We start from the raw sequence: 24,249 nt of genomic DNA, 5'->3' as shown, positions 1-24,249 counted from the left end.
TGGAAAAATAGTTTTTTTAATGGTCTCAGAAGATTACTGCTTCATTTAAAGAAAGTTGCACTGCTTAAAGAAATGCTTCTTATCTTGTTTGTTACAGAAAGAAACAAATGTTTGCAGGAAAGTTTTTGAGAGTAGAGTATCATGACAGTGAATCCTGTACTGGTTAGGTTTTCAATGTAATATATTTTCATGTAACTGAGCACATATATATTAAATTCTTACAGAAATTTTCTTGCGGGTACATACATGTAGCCCCAGAATCTCATGTAGTCCTTGTTTCCCAAAGATTGCCCAGCTCTTTATGAATCAGTATGAACTGGCTTTTTGGAACTCCCAGTGTCCCTTTACTACTTGGTCATGCATGCTGGAGTTGCTAGTTCTTCATTATTTGAAGGTCAATAAATTCCTTAGTCTTGGTTAATTATTTTTCTTTACTTTTTTAGTTTATATCCTGCATTATCTTCAGAGCTGGAGACAGCTTACACGGGATCTTCCTTCATTTTATCCTCACAAAAATAACCCTGTAATGTAAATTAGGCTGAGAGAAAATGATTGTCCTCCTTGGCTGACAGTGGATTTGAACCCCAATCCTAGTCCAACACCCTCATTTTCTGATCAAAGTTCAGTATAAGACTTTGGTTTATGTGATGGAAAAACAAAACAAAACATAGCAATAGTTAAAAGAGGGCGATGGTACAATCACACATTTTACCTTGATTGAAGCACCTGCAAATCTTGCTAGCTGCTTAATATGTTGGCCCTTTTTTCCAATAATGGCACCTACTGCCTGGGTTGGGATGAACAAGTTCACCACTTCTTGCTCTGGCAACTGTGGATAGCAAAATAAGACATCATGTACCTTGGGAGAAGACAAGGAGTTGAGAATGATTTTTGCCTCCCAAGTTGGGTTATCTTGTACATTTGAAATGATTTGCATGCAGGAACAGAGAAAAAGAGGAAGAAAAGCCAGCTTGTTAATGTCAAATACTACTGGAAAAAAGCAAACGTTTAGTTGCGCTTCAGCCTTACTTCATCCTGAAGAAAATTACAAAATTGTGGGGAAGATAAAAGATTATAACATGGTTCCGGTATTCCTTTATCTCTCATTCAATTGGTAATCCCACAGCACATAAGACGTTGTAAGAAGCAGACTCTCAAGATACCCTAATGACTCTTGATGGCAACTATACAAGGTTCTACACCTAGAAAATAAATATTTTCTACACAGATATACACAAATTAGAACAATCATTTCATGTATAAATATGCATTAAGCTCTCTTTTACAATCCTAATTAATAAAATATAAGAGGGAAGTATTTTATTAAATGGTATCCAATTCACATTGTATATTACTAACCATCATAATCTTGTACCATATTAAGAACACTATATTAGCTTCTATAAGACAGGAGATAGAAGAACAAGATCAACAAGAAGGAAGATCAGTAATTTTCAGTACAAATAAATATCATTTAGCTACTGCCTCAGGCAGCAACCATTCAAAGTTACAATAGTAATGAAAAAAATGACTTTGCAATCATGCCTTTATTTACGACCTTTGTGGTGTCTTCTCAGTCACATATTCTTTATTACATCAGTCAGTACACATTGACCTGTGCCATTTTTTCTTCCCTTTGTTTTGCAGAGCAGAGAGGGTTATCTCTTCTTGAGCTGTTTTTCTCTGTAGTACAGCACTTAAACCAAAAGGTGCTAACTGCAAGTTAACAAGCTGAACTCTGTGATTTTAATTAGCTGTCTGGCAACTGCTGCCTATAACTGACAAGACTTTAGTCACTTTCCCACCTTTGGCTCATAGTTGCAAACATGCTAAGCAATCACAGTTGCAAACATGCTAAGCAAACAGCCAATGCTAGTCCATTTCTTTCAATGTGTATTTCTCATTATGTGTCTGCTTATTGTCTTGCAAACCCTTCCTCTCTGATGAATGAAAATGCAAACATTAATTCTCTTTTTGCTAATTATCCCAGCACTGAGGTAAGCATTTCAAAGGGGGGAGGAGTGGGGAAAAAGAGCTATAAGATTAGCCCTTTTACCCAGTTTCCTCATAGTTCAGGTTCTGGAAAACTTCCCTGCCTTTTAGGCTGACCCTAGGCTGTTTGGGATCACATCCTTCTGATGCTATAAAACAAAGAAAAATTGAACTAAAATCATAAGCACAGTTGCAGTCACACGGTTTTTCACTTAGCGGCCACATCATTTAGCAATTGAGCTGTCAGTCTCAATTGTGGACTACTTATGTTACTGATTTTATTGTAATTTCTGCTTATTATTGTAAGCCACCTAGAGTAATTGGGGATAGGGCATACAAGTTCAATAATTAATAAATTAATATTAGTTCTTTTAATGTTATTTCCTTCTCAGTGACCAAGTCATTGGAAGTCAGGTGGTATTCAAATTTAAATAACACAACAATAACTTCCTGTAGTCATTGAGACTCATGAATACTAAATACTACGCCAGGCAATTATTGAAAGGATAACAGCAACACTGACAATAAGGGCTTGACTCCTCTACTTTTCCTATGTACTTTCAACTTTGCTTGGAGAAAATCTTTTGGATTCCAATTCTTTCTATAATAGAAATGCATATCAAGAGATATCAGGCTGTAAAGCATCACTAAAATTATTCTCTAGCTCAGTGTTTCTCAAACTTGGCGACTTTAAGTCCTGTGGACTTCAACTCCCAGAATCCCCCAGCCAGCATAGCTGGCTGGGGAATTCTGGGAGTTGAAGTCCACAGGACTTAAAGTCGCCAAGTTTGAGAAACACTGCTCTAGCTTATATTAGGACTGAAGAACTAAACTGTAAATGAGCAAAAGATCCCAACACACACAGATACAAACAGAGTGAAAAGACTGATAATTCACAGCTCTACAACTTTATGAAATGAAGAACTAAACATACACCCAGTGATCTTAGGACTCCACTCCCAGATAAGCATATGCAGTTTTGTCTGAAAATACTGGAATGTCCCACAAAGGCCATCATTATTAAAAATGAATGATATAGCAAAGCGTAAAAGTAGGACAGGAAGGGGAAATTTGCCATTCTTATTGAATGTCACTTTTCAAGAACTGACAATTTCCAATGGTTTAATTGAGGATCTATATATTACTAAACTCTGATTTGTATGACCTTTAACTGGCCAAGAAGGTACACCATAGGGGAAAACTTTTCAGTTGAGATACCTTAAATGAACTAGCTTATAGAATGTGTCCAAAATCTGGAAGCCACGACTCCTGTGGAATTGAAATTTGGCAAATGTTATAAACATTTTATGACATAAAAATTATCCTGAAACACTTTATGACCTAATACAAAATGTCATAAAACTTTTCTTGTGCTGACATTTGACTGCGTTATAAAGTTCAACATGGACTATTTTCAAGGCTGATACATCTCTGAATGTGTCCCAGCTTTTCCAGTGAAGGCAATACATTGGAAACTGTCATTGTTGAAGGCATTGAGGAATCTGGTAAGGAAATATGTTTGAAACTGATGACCAAAGGGGTCATGGATTGTCTAATAGTAAGAAACAATCCTCCAGATTGTTTTTGACCTTTGCCATCACTCTTAGCCAATACCATTAAAAGTAACAGCTGATGAGAATTAAAATTTCAAAAAAAATCTGAAGGGCAACACATCATCCACTTCCACTAGAGCAGCGGTTCTCAAATAGTGGGGCGCGCCCCCCTGGGGGGGCGCGAGGCTCCGTAAAGGGGGGCGCAAAGGCTCCCTTTCCATCTGGGTGCAACGGCGGCGGCGTGGGCGAGGCATAATATATCCCGGCTTGAAGTGGCAGCGCTGGGGACTGCTCAGAGACTCATCAGAGCCGCGGGCTGGATCTGTGCAAGAAGCCTGCTCGGGCGGGGGTGGGAGGGAGGGAAGCATGGCTGTCCCAGGCTTCCCTCCCTCCCCCCCCCAGCCCAAGCAGACTTTTTGCACAGCTCCAGCCTGCGGCTCTGATGAGTCTCTGAGCAGTCCCCAGCGCTGCCACTTCAAGCCGGGATATATTCTGCCATGCCCTCGGCGGCGTCTTTATGCAGGTAGCTCGCCTCCCCGCCAGCAGCTCCACCGCCAACATTCCGTCTGGAAGCGGAAGCGCAACAGCCGCTGTTGGGGAAGGGACAAAGGGGCGGCGGTCGCCCGATCTTGCCACCCCCACCCCTTCGCCCCTGGTAACGGCGACTGTTGTGCTGCTGCTTCCAGCTGGGATGCTGGAGGAGCTGCTGGCAGGGAGGGAGGGAAGAAAGGGAGGAGGGAGTAAGGATAGACAAGCAAGAGGGAAAGAGGAAAGAAGGCAAGCAGGCAGGAAGGAGGCAGAAGGAAGGAGGGAAGAATGGAACTGGAAGGGAGGCAGGGAAGGAGGGAGGGAGAAAGGAAGGATAGGAGGATAGGGAAAGAGGAAAGAAGGCAGGCAGGCAGGGGGAAAGAGGAAGGAGGGAACTGGAAGGGAGGCAGGAAGGAAGGGAAGGAGGAAGGGAGGGTGGAAGGAAGGATAGACAAGCAAGAGGGAAAGAGGAAAGAAGGCAAGCAGGCAGGAAGGAGGCAGAAGGAAGGAGGGAAGAATGGAACTGGAAGGGAGGCAGGGAAGGAGGGAGGGAGAAAGGAAGGATAGGAGGATAGGGAAAGAGGAAAGAAGGCAGGCAGGCAGGGGGAAAGAGGAAGGAGGGAACTGGAAGGGAGGCAGGAAGGAAGGGAAGGAGGAAGGGAGGGTGGAAGGAAGGATAGACAAGCAAGAGGGAAAGAGGAAAGAAGGCAAGCAGGCAGGAAGGAGGCAGAAGGAAGGAGGGAAGAATGGAACTGGAAGGGAGGCAGGGAAGGAAGGAGGGAGAAAGGAAGGATAGGAGGATAGGGAAAGAGGAAAGAAGGCAGGCAGGCAGGGGGAAAGAGGAAGGAGGGAACTGGAAGGGAGGCAGGAAGGAAGGGAAGGAGGAAGGGAGGGTGGAAGGAAGGATAGACAAGTAAGAGGGAAAGAGGAAAGAAAGCATGTGACTACGGTGGGAGTCGAGGAAAGACCGGTGTGCTATGTTATGCAGAGGTGTACTTATAACAATTTTATAGACAAATTAGACTATTTACAGTCGCGCCGGGGGGGGGGGGGCGCGAAATGTTTTCTTCTTCCTAGGGGGGGCATGACAGAAAATAATTGAGGAGCACTGCACTAGAGCAAGAGAGACCAAGCTAGCATTATGGACATGAACGCTAGGCAATAACAGAATTGTATCAAGTGAAGCTTTCTGAAGCTCAGAGATTTAATTATTCATCTCTGCAGTTGGTGAGGTTTCTGTCTGAGAAGGCACCAAGACGCTACATAAACAAGCAGTAGTGTGCATAATATAACATACAGAAAAACTCAGGTTCAATCCCTGCAATTTCTTATTAATAAAATGGGTCTCATAAAACTTTTCCGCAACCTTGGAGAACCACTACCAATTCAACTAGATAACTTTGGGTTGTACTAATAGTACAAGTATTATATGTTCATGCGTAAAACATTATCAAAGTAGCAAACTAATTCTGAGACATGATAAATAGTGCTTTGCTATCAATTGTCCTCAAGAAATCTATAGTCAACAACTATTATGAGACCTCTGTACTTCTATACTTCATCTTGACTGGCGAGTCGCCCATTGAGACACAAAACGTTGCAGTTGGTGTAGGCACCTCCAGAACTGTAAGCAAAATGTGTAAAGTGAATACTACATGTAAGGACAGAGAAGATCTGGTTGGTAGCTTTATCACGCAGCTAAGTTACTTTCTCTAAACAGGACCGTGTGAATCAATGTTTAGAAAACTGCCACAGTGCAGAATCATTTGATGGCAGCCTAAAAGCCTGCAAAGCAAAAGGCGGGCATGATATAAAACAAGGTGCATGAAAGGGTGGCATCCAGACAGAAGAGGGTAACGCACTTACGGAGTGCAGATGGGGATATGTGCCAGTCAGCGAGGCTCCATTAAGGCCCGAAAGGTATGCTGCTTGGCTCTACGGCAGGAAAAAAAGTTAACATCAGTGGGGGCAGGCCAGAAGCTAAGGGTGTAAGTACCAGGAAATGTACGCAAAAGATTTTTGGGAGAGATACTGGACTGAACCCCAAATACCTGAGAAGCTATTCCTCTAGGTTCTTGCACAAAGGCCTTTATGTGTCTTACAAAACTGGCCTCTATAACAAGCTGAGCCTCCTCAATAACATCTCCAGAAATCTGAAACTGATCTCTTTTCTATTTTATTTCCAATCAAAAGATAATGTAGTTTTGATTTTATATGCTATTAAGATCTATTAAATGGCTTCTATTGTCTCATATTTATTTATTTTTATAATTGTACATTTGTACTAGTTTATTGTTTCATTGTTCTGAGTTCTCCATGTAATTATGGTTATTATTGTCATAGTTGTGAACCATTGTACAATCTTAAAATTAAATAACATATGAATCAGTCTTATGCTGAATCAAACCACTGGCACCACTTGATCAGTGGCAGCAGTAGCTCTCCAAGATCTGTCTAGGATCCCTTATTCACAGGAGATGCCTTGGAATTCTATGTATATAGAGCCCTACCACCAAGCAACTGGATCATTCCTTCCATATATTCTGAAGGCCAGTGTAAGACTCAGAAAGGAGCAGTGACTTTAACATATGAGAACCAGAAATGTACAGTGAAAATCATACTTATTTGCATGGAATGACATACTGGTAACCAAATAAGAATGCACCTTTTCCCAAATGTAGTCACAGATCTATAAAGGATGATTCTATATGTTTTGTTTTCAAAATTAAGTTCATGCAAAACATCAAAGTATCTTAGTACCCTTCTTCTACAAACAAATGCCACTAAAAAAGACACTTAGCCACAAAAGGCAAATTTCCCCATGTTAGTTGGCTTTCAAAGAGAGGTGCTAAATAAATGTTGTTTTATCCTTGTTTGAAAGTGTCCTTCACGATATGAAAAGTAATCTGAGAAATGGATGTCTACTACCATACTGTCATCTGTGAAAATCTTGCTTCCATTTTGCTGCAACTGAACTTGCCGTTTCTCTCCATTTACAATTGGAGATTACATTTGTGTAAAGATAGCACCTAGTACAAACCTGATATTTCCCTTACAGATTAAAACATGTTCTTATACACAGCCGAAGAAAGAAAGGAAGCCTAATACTATATAACCCTTATTTCCTAAAAAGAACTGACGGCCAGCATATCAGCAAAGAGCCTAAGCACTTGAGACTCTTATAGAAAAGGACTTGGCAGATAGGCATCCTTCCAAATAAAGCACTGAAGTGCAACCTTGTAGGCAATTTTAGAAAATAATCATGATAGGCCTTCAGTTCTTTTATTATGTTTATTTTCTAAGATTGCCTACGAGGCCCTTCTGGAGCCTAGAACTCTTCTTGGAAACAAATATGATACTGAACCTGCTTTATAAAACTTTGGATTCTTAAATGTACATACCAGAGGTGGGTTCCTACTGGTTCGGCTGAACCGGTACTAACTTGGCGGCCTGGGTCATTGGAACCGGCAGTGACCCAGACCTGCTATACCCCCAAACTGGTTATCTCGCTGCCGCCATAGGTGCCGCCATTTTGTTTTTGCCTTCTGCGCAGAGCAATTTTTGTTGTACTACGCATGCACGCACAGCGAGCATCAAGCAAGCTGGTGTGCAGGGCGTACCCCTGAGCAAACCAGCAGTAGTGGCAGCCGGAACCCACCCCTGGTACATAAGTATAAAAGCCAATATGGGGAAGGGAACTTGGCAATCTTCAAGACAGAGGTCTGTATACCTACTGGCAACTTGGGAACCATGTTGTTGGCTATACCTACAAATGGACATGTGGGTCTACTTACAGCAAAAGGGTTGTAGGGAGCAGTAATAGCAGGTCTACGGGCTGCAGCTCCTGAGGGAAGCATGGATAAACCTGTTGAGAAGATGCCCAATGCATTGAGATTAAGTCCAGGGATGAGATTGGCTTGTTGCTAGAAAGAAACACAAAGAAAAATGGGATAAACAATGTAATCTGACAGGGAAGGAAAGAAGATTTTATTTAGCAAGTTCTGGAGCATCTCAGGTTCACTTCAGTCTTTATTAGGCTTCTTATATGATTAATAATTACTTGGTTTTGACCAGTGTTTCTCAACTTTGGCCTACCTGAAGATGCGTGGACTTCAACTCCCAGAATTCCCAGCTGGCTGGGGAATTCTGGAAGCTGAAGTCCACGCTTCTTCAGGTAGGCCAAGGTTGAGAAACTGGTTTTGACAAAGAAAACACATATACAGTAAGAGGGGAACTTACATTGATTGCTACCATGTCATTCTCATAGGCTTCCCGCAGTTTGTTCATTATCTCTACTTCAGCATTGGTACAGGCCTCAATGGTACCCTTCACAGTGATGGTTCTTTCAGGGTTATAAATGGTTAAATCCTGCAAACTAAACAATCACAAAATAACAAATGAATATCCTTTCAATACAAAAAAAAAGGATTTATAGCCAGCTCTAAAACGTGGTTAATAGGGCAAGTTTGCTAGAATGAATCAAGCAATTAAATTATATTGCTGGGTGGGTAAAACCCAACAAATTAGAAAAACACCCTATTTAGGCAGAAGGCGACAGTGAATGGAAGAGTTGACGTTGGAATCAACAAGCCACCAATAATTTTATAACGTCCTTGAATTTATACTAGGAGATTTGAGGCCTTTAATTTCTCACTGCAACCCTTTGAATCACACTGGATGGTAGAGTTGCTTGTGAACTGAAGATTTTGAGAAATGCCATGTGCAAAAAGACAGGCTCATGTTCCTAGGCTACTTATTGCATTAATAAATCACTGGGTTTTTTAGATGAACTTTGTACTGTTCCCAAACCAGAAACAGTAGCATAACTTGTGTTGGAGAAAGGGAATAATTTAGCATACATCTGCTGTAAAATACTTCCCATTGTAAAGATTATCACTCTGCTTTTATTATTTTCAATCATTTTAATTAGCACTAACTATTTCATTACAGAGGTAAGTAGATAGGTTGGTGGAATGGATGGATAGATGGATGGATGGAGACAGCGAAGAGACAAAAGCAGGAAGACAATGGCGGCTGGAAAGCAGGCCCTCATCCTTATAAATAAATTAGTATTATAGAATTATAGTGCTATTATGTTCCTTCATGTAAGGATATTTTCCTGTTTCACTCATTCTTCCAAGCCACATAAACATGTGGTGTTTTACTGACATATTATGTATTTTATTTTATTTAAAAGCTGATGTAGTTTATGAATTATTAAAAATTTATACAGCTACCCACATACTAAAAGGACTCTGGGTAGCAAACAGAATTGAATGCGCCATGCAAATTTACAACTCAATTAAACATTAGCACTATAAAACTACAATGTTTCTGGGTTCAATGGAATCTAGATGGCTCTCTCTAAACTAGGCTAAGACAGTACATGTGAGTTCTGCTTAGAAGGAGGGTGAGCAAGCTGTGGATCTAGAGTGCACCATGCAGCGGAGAGTTGTGTCCAGCTTTTCCCAACCAGGTGTCTCCTAAAAGTGCTGGACTACAGCTCCCATCATCCCCAGCTAACACAGTCATTTGATGTCCTGCATGGGGAGAATGGGTGTTAAAAGTCCAACGTACCTGCAGGGTGTTAGGTTGGGGAAGGCTGGTCTTGCCTGGTGGCAGCAACATTCACTCGTACTCACGGAGAAATAGTGATTTTGGTCCCCGTATCTTGCTCAATTTTCTTCAAGTTTCTTCCTTCTTTGCCAATCAATCTTCCAACCAAGCTGTTGTGTGCTAAGATTTTCAAAGGAATCTCTTCAGCCCTAAGGAGTATGAAAAACATTCAAAAGGTCACAGAAGTATATGGAGATGCACTTCCAAAAATTTTCCAACCAGATTTTCTTTGGGGAAAAACAGTGCTGGATATTCCATCATCACCATCACCCAATACTGTAACCAAGGAAGGGGAGCCTACTGTCAAGACTTCGCTTGTGGGCACAAAAAATCAGTTTTCTAAAAACTAACCTATATATTCTGCGATTAGTTAACAGCGGAATAGTATCAATAAGCTATTTTACTACAAGAAGGAAGTCATGTTGTTGGGAAGTAGGAGGTTGTCTGAGGTAGACTTTAAAAATTAATGGAGATGTGTTTTTCTAGGGAATTACAGATATACTTCTTGGTATTACTCCAACCCACAAAAAAATTCCTGATGTGGAACTCTTCTGTGTATTCCAGTAATTTGAGTCAGTGGAATATAAGGTGAATACAGACAGGTTCAATCAATGGTGCACAGTTTAAAAACAAAAGTAAGATAATGGGGGTTTACTATTCAACTTAACATTAGCATTTCTCTGTACTGAACAAAGTAACAAGCTTGTAGTTGATTAAAAAAATGTGGTCCCACATCTTTACTCTTTAGAGCAGAGTCCCCAACCTTTTCACTGACAGCCCAGCCCAGTGAGGGGCGGGGGGCACATGCATACAGTTTCATTGATCTGAGCAGCTGGGCGCATGCTCGAGTGCGAAGCTCCATTTGCACACCCTCCCGCTTGCATGAGTGGAGCTTCACACTTAAACACAAGTGCTTCCACTCAAATGCCCTCTGCTTATGCAAATGGAGCTTTGCACATGAGCGCAAGAGCCTGCCACTTGTATGAGGGGAGCTTTGCATGTGTGTGCTTGCCCACTGCTCACATGGCCTGGTTTCGAAAAGGCCGTGGCTCAGTAGTGGGCCAAAGGTTGGGGATCCCTGGCTTTAGAGGTACTTTTATCACACTCTTACAGAGAGATATTCAAGTTTTACTTTGAAATTGTTCATATCTACTTTGCTTATGATTATAAATTGCTAAACTATTTACTTGACTCCCAGTAGCTTCTTCCCTTCTTATCAGTTCTAGCCTTCTTAGCTGATAGTTATATTGATTAATCTATTATTTAAAAAAAAAAACATCCATAGAACTGCCCATCTTATGCAGCATAACCCTTGGTGCCCCACAACAATAAAAAGAGTACAAATAGTAGAAAAAACATATAAAATCCAAAACAAAACTTTTGACACCAGCAAATACAATACATCAGGAGTGTCCAAACTTGGGAACTTTAAGACTTGTGGACTTCAACTCCCAGAATTCCCCAGCCAGCATGGCTTGCTGGGGAACTCTGGGAGTTGAAGTCCACAAGTCTTAAAGTTCCCAAGTTTGGACAGTTTGGACACCCCTGCAATACATCATCACACATCCACAAAACAGGGCTCCATCCTCATACTAACTCAAATGATGGTGGGAAAAGCCAAGATTCCCAGGCTTTAGGGGAGAGTACTTCCTGATGATTCTGCAAAAGGCAACTACCCAGAAGGCACACTGCTGATGTGGCCTTTTGGTTTTAAAATTATTTACATTCATCACCTCTGTTTACAAAGAAGACCAGCCTTCAACAATGAATGTATGTATATGGGGGTGGAAGATTGGATATGTACGTATGTGTGTGTGTCCATATATATCCGCAGCCTTTCTCTCTCTCACTTCTTTGAGTTAATCAATTTCAGTGACGTGCGGTGACGTTTATGACTGGTGAGGCTGGTGACGTCATCAAACCACGGGGTTGCTCCGATCGCAGGGGCGCAGCCCAAACGGAGAAGTTTCTTCAGCTCCAGCCTCAATCAGCGCAGCCGCGGTCCCCTTCATCTTGCCTCAGGAAGGAGGGGAATGGGACCATGTGTGCAGGGGAAGGGGATCGCGGCTCTGCTAATCTGAGGCTGTGCGCTGAGGAGCCGCCTGCACACATAGTCCCATTCCCCTTGCAAGGATCCCGGGCTCGTCCGATGTAAAAAATGCCTAGGTACCGTGTTTCCCCGAAAATACAACCTGTCCCGCGCTCACTGACCTAGCGTTATCCTGAAAGCGCCAAGTTACAGGAGCCGGGGGTGGGGGGAATGCTCACGTTGCTTGCCGCCTTCGGTATACCGCTAGGTTGGGTAGTGCCTGCTGCCGCCGCCCGCTGCCGCCCCGCGCCGCCGCCGCCTGCGGCCGCCCCGCCCCACCACCACCCACTGCCGCCCCGCCCCGCCGCCCGCTGCCGCCCCGCCGCCGCCCGCTGCCACCGCCGCCCGCTGCCACCGCCGCCCGCTGCCACCGCCGCCCGCTGCCGCCCCGCGCCGCCGCCGCCCCACCCCGCTCCATGCATAACATCCAAACTCCAAAACTTCCAGCATCGGCCGCTCTAGGAGTGCTCTCTCTGGTGGGCCGGCTGCCGGACAGAGAGTTTTCCGGACAGAGTCTTCCAGCAGCCGGCCCACCATAGAGAGCACTCCTAGAGCAGCCGATGCTGGAAGTTTTGGAGTTTGGAAGTTATCGGCGGAGCGGGGCGTCCGCGGAGCGGGGCGGCGGCGGCGCGGGGCGGCGGCGGCGCGGGGCGGCAGCGGGCGGCGGCGGCACGGGGCGGCAGCGGGCGGCGGCGGCGCGGGGCGGCAGCGGGCGGCGGCAGCAGGCACTCCCCAACCTAGCGGTATACCGAAGGCGGCAAGCAACGTGAGCGCTCCCCCCACCCCTGGCTCCTGTAACTTGGCGCTTTCAGGATAACGCTAGGTCAGTGAGTGCGGGACAGGTTGTATTTTCGGGGAAACACGGTACCTAGGCATTTTTTGCATCGGGCGAGCCCGGGATCCTTGCAAGGGGAATGGGACCACGTGTGCAGGAGGCTCCTCAGCGCACAGCCTCAGATTAGCAGAGCCGCGATCCCCTTCCCCTGCACACGTGGTCCCATTCCCTTCCTTCCTGAGGCAAGATGAAGGGGACAGCGGCTGCGCTGATTGAGGCTGGAGCTGAGGAGCCTCCTGCACACGTCCCATTCCCCTTGCAAGGATCCTGGGCTCGCCCGATGTAAAAAATGGCGAGATCGGCACACTTGGGGCTGCTGCTGAGATGTCCAGGGAGGCTAAACCAAGCCGCGCGCCTCTCCCAGCCACTTTCACGGCTTCCTGGAGTAATTCTTTTTTATTTTCATGATGAGAGTGGTGAGGGTCCGCCTCCCCTGCCTCCACTGACTGCACGTCACTGATCAATTTAGAGTGGGCTGAATATTGTAGCTTCCCATCTTGCTAACTTCATCTCTTATATTTATCCCTCCCGAATGATGCTGTACTACACCTTTCAATGATGAAAAGTGCTGGAAGCTGAAGTTCATTATTTACAGCTTCACAAAGAGAAGGGTGGGATATTTTCTCTGGCTGCAAAAGCCAAAACTAAACTATCAAAAACATTTATCTAGCAGTATGTAATGACGTGAATAAAAGCATCCATGACTATACAACATACTATATAACACACTATGGTCACAAACACATTCCTGTCTAAGTCCAGTCACTGAAATCCATTAACTGAATCGGTCATAGTAACTCAATCAACCTTGTGGGGGGAAACTTTCTTAAGCCCCTAAAGGATCTAACTAATAAATAAAGTTATAAGAGCTGACCTTTCCCTAATCTATTCTTCTTGCTGAAGGTCCCAATTTATAAAGAGGTACTGGACAAGAGCAGGGGATTGAAGGACAGTTTGGGTAGGGGTTCCCCTTTGGTGGATCCAATTACATTCCAAGGTGAGGAGGACCTTCCATTCTAATGTCCTGCTGGAAAGCCAGAAAGAAATAGGTTTTCTGGACCACCTTTTTATATTGATCCCAGAGCCTTTCATATTCCTTATTCTTAGGCTTTCTTTTTAGTATAGCTGTATGTTACATTTTATATCATCATCATCATGTTTTATTTACATATATAGTAATTTTCATAGAGTTCAATTGGATTGAGGCAATATATAAATTTTGTCAATTAATACACTTCTAGCCATGTATAAGTACATCAAATCAACATCTGGCATTAGAAATGCATGCCTTCTCAAAACTATAAGGTAAAGATTCCCCTCGCATATGCCTATGTGCTAGTTGTTCTGACTGTAGCGGGCGGTGCTCTAGGGGGCAGTGCTCTCCATTTCAAAGCTGAAGAGCCAGTGCTGCCTGAAGACATCTCCGTGGTCATGTAGCCGGCATGACTAAATGCCGAAGGCGCACAGAACATGGTTACCTTCCCACCAAAGGTGGTTCCTATTTTTCTACTTGCATTTAAACTATAATGAAGCCAAAATCAGAAATGGCCAAATAAATAAGAGTAGGGAAGAGAGAGGCAACATATTGTAAAGGCAGTTTTACTTAATTGCTTTACAATGATACACTGGCAGCAATTTATAACTAAAAGTTATCTGCTCCAAGATCTTTTCCATTTCATGAACCCTCTGTGTGTATGTATAACATATACACAAATGAGCCTTTTTGCCTAACCCATGGGTGAAAGCCTTTACTGTTTAACCAATCTGTCTGCATACATCTATAACTGAATTCAAGCACATGTGTATTCATTACCTCATACAGATGCAATCCTTCCCAATAGTATTATACTATGAGAGATAGTGACTTTGCAGTATCATGTCTCTACCTACCAATGGTTTCTAGTTTTATGTTATTCGTGCTTTCAAAATAATTTAATTTAAAATGCTGGTGATTTAAACCTCATGCTTTATAGCAGGGGTATCAAACTGGAGGCCCAGGGACTAGATGCATCATGGGCAGACCACACCCACCCCAGCTCCGCGAAGAGAAAAAACATCGTGATACATCACATGACGGCAACGTGATGTGGTGAGTTTGACACCTGTGCTTTATATCAAATGAATTTCCCTGATAGATAGCGCATCAAGAACATCAGGCGAGATCATCTTGTCCAAATAGCAAAGAAAAATCAATTTATGAACTGTCAAAAATATGCTAACCCAAATCTTTTTGAGTATCCTTTACAAAAATTGTATTCCCTTTCTGGTTAAGTTTAGGGTGCTTTTTTTCTCTTTTTCTTCAGAGCTTTGACTTCAACTGTAGCTAAGTAAAATATTTGCAAAGACTATCCAAGTAACACTACAACACAAGAATGGAAAAGTCAGTCTGTACTCCTTAAAGTTTTCTGTCTGTAGCTTTGATAACTGGTTTCATATAAATGTTGTTTGTTATTTACAGTTCTAGAGATCATCTTCCTCTTGCATATATATTTTTTTAAAAGAACCCCAACTTCCGTGACAACACAAGAATTACTTACGATTTTGTTTCTTCAGCCTCCTTCTGCATAATATCAAGTATCATGCGACATGCTTCCGAACACCCTTCAGGGGTGGCATGAATGGTTATTGGCTTCTCGGCAGCACCAGCATTTTCTTTCCGATGGATGTCTACCCTGCAGCAATGGAGTACATACAAAGAAATCTGCTAGGGATCAGAGGATGGTGCCCAACTAGACACGTTGATTAAACAGGCAAATAAGAAAAATAGTATTACAAGGATACAGAAAACTATTAATTTGCTTTCAAGGCTAATGCAAGGGACGTATTAAGACTTTGGAATCAAATAGATTTGATTCACATGTTATTCCAAAACAATTGCTTTGGTAATGGTGTGAATTTGTGTGCTCCTTCCCCCTACTCTGACTCTTTGATTTCCTGATTCATGACAAATCATACTTTATTATTATATTTGAAGAGCATTTGTTGATTTGCATCCATTGTCCATAAAAGCTTGCTCTTTTCTCAAGTTCAGAAAATAAGTTGTTTAAGTGGAGCCTAGCATAAATAAAGGGGAAATAAAGAATGCACAGCTACCTGTGTCTGAATGAGATACTCAAATCTAACCATCTCTACAGGAGCTAAAACAAGATTGCCCCCTTTCTAGTGACATCATTTATAAAAAGTATCTCTTTAATAGTAATCAGGGAAATGATAGACACCTCGTCTGTATTTTAATTCAAGACTAGCACACCAAAGGTCTTTTGTCCTTTGCCAAATGTGTGGGTGGCCTTCACAGGCATTTACTGACTTTAAGAACACATGCTTTTCTGATATTAACAATTGTACAATTCAGTACAATTTACATGTACTGAAAAGCAAAGCATTAATATTAATTTTGGATTGTGGGTGACCTTTCAGGAAAAAAAAGGAAGAGCTTGTAAGGCTTTTGAAAGAGGCCAATGCATGTAAAAATGTAAAAATGATTGTCTCCCATGGCTGATTGTCTATGACCAATAACTCATCATGTAATTTAGGCAGTTCTTTGCACTTGCAACAGTGGTGAATATCTGTAGCTCGGGTGTAGGATGAGGGTGAAGGCTCGTTCTCCAAACTTGTGGGTTGGTTTCTGAATGTTTCGTTACCAGGGGGTAGGTAACATCTTCAGCAGACTTTAGGGCAGGGATGTCCAAACTTGGGAACTTTAAGACTTGTGGACTTCAACTCCCAGAATTCCCCAGCCAGCTGGCTGGGGAATTCTGGGAGTTGAAGTCCACAAGTCTTAAAGTTCCCAAGTTTGGACACCCCTGCTTTAGGGGATGGAAACTCTACTGAAAATGTTACCTAGTCTGGTAATGAAATGTTCGGAAAACAACCCACAAGCTTGGAGAGCAAACCTTCTCCATCAGTTCTTTGCACTGCCATGCATTTCTGCCAATGAAGATCTTAAGGAAACGGGCCCAACTATCTGACTCTGCATGAGAACAATATGACATGAAAGAGACTGCCAGACTGAACAATTAAAAATGCCATTCGGTTTTTCCTGAGTTGGCCTTCATCTAGTACGATTGTCAGAAATTTCATAGAGAAGGGAACCATATTGCTAGAGGAAAAAGAAAAATTGGAGATTACAAAGAGACAGAGAATAAGAAAGACATACTAAAAGGGGAGAGGTAAATCTTTTTTGAATTTGCAACTATCTCCAAAAACACCTAGCCTTCTAAACAGGTCATCTTTGATGGAATATGGCTGACAGAGTAGCTATGTTGAGACTATGTACAGAGGGAATGAACAGCAAGCATTTATAGTTACAATTACAATTACAATAGATGCAGCCACTTGCAGGAAGATATATGGACCAATATCCAAGCATTTCTAGGTATCATCATATAGTTTGGTTCTAAAAACACTACCATCATGTTACAATGGCACTAGGCAAACATCATATCAAAAATGTTATATTTATTTCAAAAGTGGAATAAATGTCAAAAGGGGAGAATGGGCACAATCCTGCAGTCTAGGCCCTAATTCTTTTTGTGAAATAGAATAGAAATAACAGAAAATGAATAAAAAGTTATATATATATTCTTTAGTTACAGTATCAGTCACAGTATTTTTAGGAAAATAATTACCTAGTAAAATGATATAAAATTTCAATTAATAATCTGAACAGTACTATATACATAACCATTGTCGTTTCAGATACCAAGTATTACAGAATATAGTGATTGCAAGTCCTCCTTTCTCTACTCAATAGGTGAGCTTGGGAAGGTTTTCTTTTAAGGGTGGCCTACAAATATTAAGTAAATAAATGGCATTCTTATTTCATGCAGGCTAACATACAATTTGCCTTCAGTAACATACTAAGCATTGTAATGCAAGATGTTTCTAATGATTATGGAGATAAATGTACACAATTTATATTTAAATACAGATAAGAAAGTAACTTCCAAGCTCATGCCTATTTGTACTGCCTCCAACAGATCACTGAAGATATTATTAGACTTAATTAGAGAGCTAACAATGAGATGAAGGATTAAATAGTAATTCCACAATGATTTATACTATTTATGACAAACATATTTTAATCTCATCAGATGGCTTAAAATATTTCTCTTTGAATAGTAGAAATCATCCAGAGGTGGTTGAAAAGAAGCAGAAAAAAATATGTGGAATGGGGAAAACATGCTGGGTTACAGTAGTATCTCAGAACAGATGAGTAGAACCTGTTCATAATTCTGAAAAACAAGATAAGTGAAGCTGACAGGAGAACCATTAACAGGACTACAATAATTATTAAAACATTCCTAAGAATTTGTACAAAACACATCAATAGTGAGTTAAAAGGCTTTTACACAAGGTAATATGTAATGCACAAACGAGCTCACAGTTCAGCATTTGGTCCAAAGATCACAAGCTGGGGACACAAAGGCTACAAACAGATCCCTTAGAGAAGGAAATTAAACCATCTGTGATACTTACTTGGACTGGGTTTGCTTAGTAAGGTTCTTTATGGTCAAGCCCTCCTTTCCTATGATTGCACCAACAAATTGCGTGGGGACCAGGATCCGTAGTGGAAAATCAAGCTGTTTGGACTGCGAGGAGCCCCCAGTGGAGGGGCCCTGCTCCCTGGAAGAGTGGCCCCCACGGCGGGATCTCTGGGGGGGCTGAGGGGAGCTCACCTCGTCGTCTGGGATGTAGGAAATCTTGAAGGAATAGTTCTCAAACTGGTGACCACTAAGCTTCTCAGTTGCTCTAGAAATACAAAGAAAGGAGTGGGGAAAATAATTACTACAAGAAATGTTTACTTCCACACACCAGCCTCTGTAACAACCTATCTCAACATGTGGCATCTGCATAGGAAGGCCCATAATCACCATCTATCCATATACCCCAAATAATCATGGGAATTATAATTTGGAGAACATTTTTTTTGAAAGAAAATTATGCCAATAACATTCCTGGTTCCCTAGTTGGCATTTGTACTACCACCAATACAACAAATCACTGAGGATATTATCAGACTTAATTAGAGAACTAACATTGAGATTCTTTATTTCAATATGCTTATTAAAATAGATGCATATGACATTCCTAATGTACGAATGCATATCTCGATCCTAATGGTTGATTTCACTTTTTGGAAATCACAAATACCATAATAAAACACAAGAGGAATTTTGAAATACTGAACATTCAAAATCAGAACAAAAATCCAAATTATCTCAGAATATCTAAATATTATATGTGAGCACGTGATCGCAAAAGTAGGTATCTGTCAGGAGCCAATATTTTCTATTTAAATGGCATTTTGATGTTTATACTGTAATTGTAATCCTGACTTAGACATAATTTGGTTGCCATGTGCTTTGAAAGTACAGAATTGTCACATATTAAAAAAAAAACCTCACAAGTAGATTGGGCATGAACATTTATTAGAAGTAGGTATGTAAAACATCATGCCTACAAGCCTGATCTGGATCACAGGGACTTGAATGAGATTCCATTTCCCCAATCCATGTCTCTTACCTCCCAAACTGAGCACTTACCTTACAGAGGAAGATAAAAGGTGTTGAGATCAAGTAATAATTGCCTTTGCAGGCATTCTAGTTTTTATTACAGTTAGAACAATTAATCAGTGGAACAACTTGCCTCCAGAAGTTGTGAATGCTCAAAAACTGGAAGTTTTTAAGAAGATGTTGGCTAGCCATTTGTCTGAAGAGGTGCAGGGTTTCCTGCTTAAGCAGGAGTTGGACTAGAAGACCTCCAAGGTCCCTTCCAACTCTGTTATTCTGTTATATCACCAAGTGGCATCTATGTTTTGGTCATTCCACATTTTGCTGAAGCAATTCATGCAGAACAACATAGGAAGTATAGACTCCCTACTTCATAATGTATGACCAATAGCAAATATCTTTTCAATTGCAGCATCTGCCCCCTGGAACACTATTCATTCTGGAATTTATCTGACTGTTTAAAAGAACTTTGAAAACATGATTCTTTCCCCCCGAACTTGAAGCATGGTGGAACCTCTGTATTTATTCTTTCAATTATGGTTAGAATGGTTTCCCTCCCCACCCCCAGATGTTAGGATTTTTTATTTATATTTTATTAGTGTTTTTATTATAGGCTTCTAGATACAGGATTGGATGGCCTACAACTTGAATAAAGAAATAAAATAAGCAGTAAGGTCTCTGCTTCTCTCTGTTCATCTTGCACAGAGAATGAAAGTGAGCAGGGGGGCACTAGGGGAAGAACCAAGTTTTATTGCTTTAAGTTCCACCCAACATCTTTCTATATGCTCATGTAGGAAGCGGGTTTCAGTCTTTATTCTGAATGGCAGTTGTCCAGCCCTGTGTCAAAATGGAAAAATCTGCTAATGTTTCAGACTGTCTTCAGCCATTTGGTTCAGAGACTTTCATTTCACTGACAAAACAAAGACATCTATTTTTAAAGATACATTAATCAAAATTATTTATGAAATCAAGAGTACAAACTGCAGTTTAGCTCTTTCAAAATATTACATGCTGAAAAGGCAGTCACACATCGAGGTGGGTGATTCGGTGAAAGACCTCTATGTAAAGCAAAAGAGGCAGAGATATATAGTGCATTTCCAAAACAACATAGAAAATGAAATTCTAATAAAAACAGTTGATATTTTAGTATAAATTGCTGATACAAGTTATTAATAATTCTAAAAAAACAAATAATACATCTTGATTAGAAGACAGGGCACGACAAAAGGTAAGCAATTCTAGATACCCACTGTCTTTGAATGTGGATCCTGTTTTGTCAAATCACTGCAGATATTAGATGTATTAAATAATTCCCCTCAATTGCACTGAGTGGTTTTCCATAGTTACCTTAAACCTGTTTATTTTTTTAAAGCACAGATTAACCAAATATATTTTATTAATGCCTTGAATGGCATTTGCAAATGATTCAACAATATTGTGTTACAGAGCAGGTACTGTGTAGAATGGCTGTTTATAATGTATTAAATCAAATATATTCCAAGAACTATTAGGAATCAGCAGAAATAATTTTTTTGCTTACATCCAGCTACATGATAGTTATGATTAAATATTACTGGTTTTTAGTTCTAAGGGGTGTATTATTTTAGGATGTGTTGTAGGTTAGATGGAAGGGCAATAATATTTTGAAGAAATAGCAAGGGATTTAGAGATATGATATAAACAAGCAATGGCTGAAATGATTGCGGAAATGAATGGCACTGTTTTGTTGCAAGTATTTTGGAAGCTGTGAAGAAACGGAGGAAGATTTCTTTCTCTGAAGGATTTGCTAACCTGGAAGGTCATCTTGTCTGCTGGTTGTTAAAAAGGCTGCCTGCCAGCTGAGTCAGCTCTCTGGTGTGGTAGCAAAATGAAATGAAGTCCAGGAACTGACATGTGAGCTATGCTTAGATCTAGAATGGCAATGGAGGCTGCAGTGACAAGATGCAATTCAATAGCTGCCATTGCTCCATTTGGCTGGAACTAAGGTTAAAGTTTGAATCAAAAGGCAGACAAAAGTCAGTCTAGCAGCCAGGTAGGGGCTAATCTAACATGAATGTCCAGAATATGAGGCCTTGATTCACACCTGACTGGAGCCTCCAGCAACATCAGCACCCCAAAGCTGGTTTTATCAATTGTGAAGAAGGAGCTTAAGGGGTGCAAGTTGGATTCTAGATTTGTTTGGCTTCCTAAAAGTATGAAGGATACCTAATCTAAGGTAAAAAATGTAGGCCAGATATGAGGCCCTTGAGTGGTGGGCACTGTAATAGGTTGCTATGGTTTGGCCTTTCCTAATGTTGTGATTTTTAGAGTACTAAAATGAAAAGAGGACATGTGGAACAATGATTGAGAAAGGGTCAAATACATCACTAGATTGTTGGCCACCCAGTTAATTGGTGAGATTGTGAGGTGGCTACTTTCCCTTGGGAATGCAGAGAATGGATTTGGTTTACTAAGAGAAATTGGTAAAGTGAACAAAAAAAGATTAAAAAGTTGAATGACTGAGTCTGGGTATAAGATACATTTGGGCCTATTCCCAAGGCATACAGAATACTTGCCTGGCTACTAATACCATTTCACACTCCACATGTTTCTTCAGATTCTTGACTATTTGCGCTTGGGGGTCTAGAGCATGTGTGAGAAGACATTTTGCATACCAGCTGGGATTCTTTTTGGTCTTTGATGAATCTATACCTTATGCAGTTTGCACATAAATTCTATGCTGTTCCTAGTTCCTTCAGATTACAGGTGGCAGCATGAAAGGCAGAAACTGACATCAGTCACTGCTTATTTGAAGAGGTCTGCAGAAGTCTTATTAGATCTCTCAACTGCCTCTGATATCATCAACCACCATAACTTTCTGCACTGCATGCAAGATCTGGGTACTGGAAGCACTATCCTACAGTGCTTTGGTCTAATAAGTGATTGTGTTACTGGCAGTATAACAGTAGCAAAAGCATAAAAGTGATAGCATGGCAGTTTTATTTTAATATTTGGACATTGTAGATTCTGGATGGAATGGTTTGAAATTAAATCCAACCAAGATAGCATTACTGATTGTTCATTGAGATTCTTGTCAACTCTAGTGTTGTCTCTTGAGACAAAAGCCCTAAGGGAGCAGGTCTATGACTTAGAGATTCTTCTAGCTTCATAGACACTGCTGGGTGGGCAGGCTTGGCTAGTATACTAGGTAGTAGCAGCCCTGAGTACTCTGAAATAGCAGCTAATGTCTTCAGTAATGCATAGCTGGACTTCTGCAATATGATCTACCTGGGGCTACCTTTGAAGACCACCTTGAAGATACAGTTGATACAAAATATGGTGGCTTGTTTAATGGCAGATACTGGTTACTAGTAACAAGTTACATTTGCATTTCACACTAGTTGCTCCTACATTACTGGGTGCAATTCAGGTTTACTTTTCAGCGGGAGAACCAACCATATGGATCCGCAAGGCTTTAACACCAGGGCTTGCTGTATCTAGCATTTTCTGGAAGATACTTATGATGCTGTTTTTCCAGGGAGCATCTAATGCAGGAATGTCAAACTCTATTTCATTGAGGGCCTTTGCTGTTTCCAGGACGGCCCCGTGGGCCAGATCTAAGCATCCTGCAGCCCGATCCAGCCTTGAATTTGACACCCCTGATCTAATGGTTAATATCAAATATTATTTATTATGGTTGTTTTATCATGTTATTATAGTTTTATGGTATTACTTCAACATCATTTAATAAATTATTCATAATCTCATCATAGATCTTTTAATTGTTGATTTATAATTCTAAACCACGGGGAACTCATGGCAGATACAATGGCATGTTAAATAAATGGCTTGCTCCAGTAGTTTCAATGGAATTTGACCATAATTTTGAGTAGAGTTACTTAGAAAACAAGCTGTGGCCTATGAAATGAAGCCCATTTCAGTTGAATGAGAGAAGCTGAATTTTTATTAGATAAATCAGAACTATGATTGAACATTTCAGACAAACTGGAAAGACTCCAAGAACAATGAAGATGACAATGAAGATGAGCAAGGGTTAGTCATTAAAGTCCTATAAACAGAGATTAAAGACTGGGAAAGTGTAGCTTTGAGAAAGAAGAGTGAGGAGATATGATGACATTCTTTAGATAGTTGGAAGGATGTCACTCAGAAAAAGATCAAGACATGATCTCCATTATTCTAAATGCAGAAAAGAAGATTTAAGCTTCAAGAAAGCAGATTCCAACTGAGTTTTAAGAAAAAAATCCTATAAAAGAGCAGTTTAACAGTGGAATCAATTGCTTAAAAAGCTTGCAGACTCCATTTTACTGGGTATGTTGAACTGGAGGCTAGACAAAAATCTGTCAAATGTACTTCATTTGGGATTCCTGCACTGTGCAGAGATTTAGACATGGTGACCCAAATTTCTGGTTCTATGATTTCATAAGTAGGACACAATCCAAGGTTGCTCATTATTCTGCTATAGATACACATGGGAATGTATTTGCCAATCCTTTCCTTGGCAAGATTTCCTTTTTTCAAGAAGTGCTTTGAGAAGTATTTAGCATTTCATACATGGCACTCCAATCTTATAATATTTATTCTGCAATGCTCTCAAAATCAAAGATCATTAGCTGATTAGTATCAGCTCTGACTCAGCAGAAAATTGAGACAGCAGCAGATTGAAATTTATGGCATAACAGCAACAGGGGTATTCTGTGTCACTTTTTAAACTTGTAAATTCAGAAATAAAATGCAAGAGAACCTGCCAAGAGAATAAACTAAAACAGCATAGACCAGGAGAGATGGAAAATGCAACTGAAACTGTCATAGCCACTTACACTTTTGCTTCTTCTTTTGTTGCATATGTAACGTTGACAACTGCTGTCTCTGATTCTGTGTTAACTAAGAAACCAAAACAAATAGAAAATTTCAGAAAAGTGTATTTTATTAAATAAAACCAGAACAAACATTTTTGTAGAACCTTGTATAAAGACAAAGTTAATAGTAGCTGAACAAGAAAATACAGATAGTGCAGTTTTTCTATCCAAAAAAACCAGGAATAGGGCAAATATTAGTGTGGCCAACTTTTTAAAGCAAACTAGTGAAGTCTGCACATCTCAAATTAATAGGCATATATATATTTTT

General features: G+C 40.8%; 1 protein-coding gene across 3 annotated transcripts in view; it reads right to left on the bottom strand.

The window, feature by feature from the left end:
• The window catches only part of IGF2BP2 (insulin like growth factor 2 mRNA binding protein 2), a 72,575-nt gene that overhangs the window by 6,247 nt on the left and 42,079 nt on the right, over positions 1-24,249 (bottom strand). For 2 of the 3 annotated variants that reach the window (XM_081954474.1, XM_081954473.1), the window contains 8 exons: positions 23,943-24,006; positions 18,092-18,364; positions 15,151-15,285; positions 9,716-9,838; positions 8,313-8,448; positions 7,868-7,996; positions 5,940-6,008; positions 713-829 (listed from right to left, as the gene is read on the bottom strand). In XM_081954474.1, coding sequence (XP_081810600.1) covers positions 713-829; positions 5,940-6,008; positions 7,868-7,996; positions 8,313-8,448; positions 9,716-9,838; positions 15,151-15,285; positions 18,092-18,364; positions 23,943-24,006 — 1,046 coding nt within the window. The remainder of the gene's footprint in view (positions 1-712; positions 830-5,939; positions 6,009-7,867; positions 7,997-8,312; positions 8,449-9,715; positions 9,839-15,150; positions 15,286-18,091; positions 18,365-23,942; positions 24,007-24,249) is intronic. The other variant, XM_081954475.1, reaches the window with a different exon arrangement.

This window comes from Natrix helvetica (assembly GCF_964273705.1).
Source record: "Natrix helvetica genome assembly, chromosome: 5".
NCBI classification, from domain to species: domain Eukaryota; kingdom Metazoa; phylum Chordata; class Lepidosauria; order Squamata; family Natricidae; genus Natrix; species Natrix helvetica.
The sequence above is the reverse complement of the archived record's forward strand: the minus strand, read 5'-3'. Positions and strand labels throughout refer to the sequence as shown.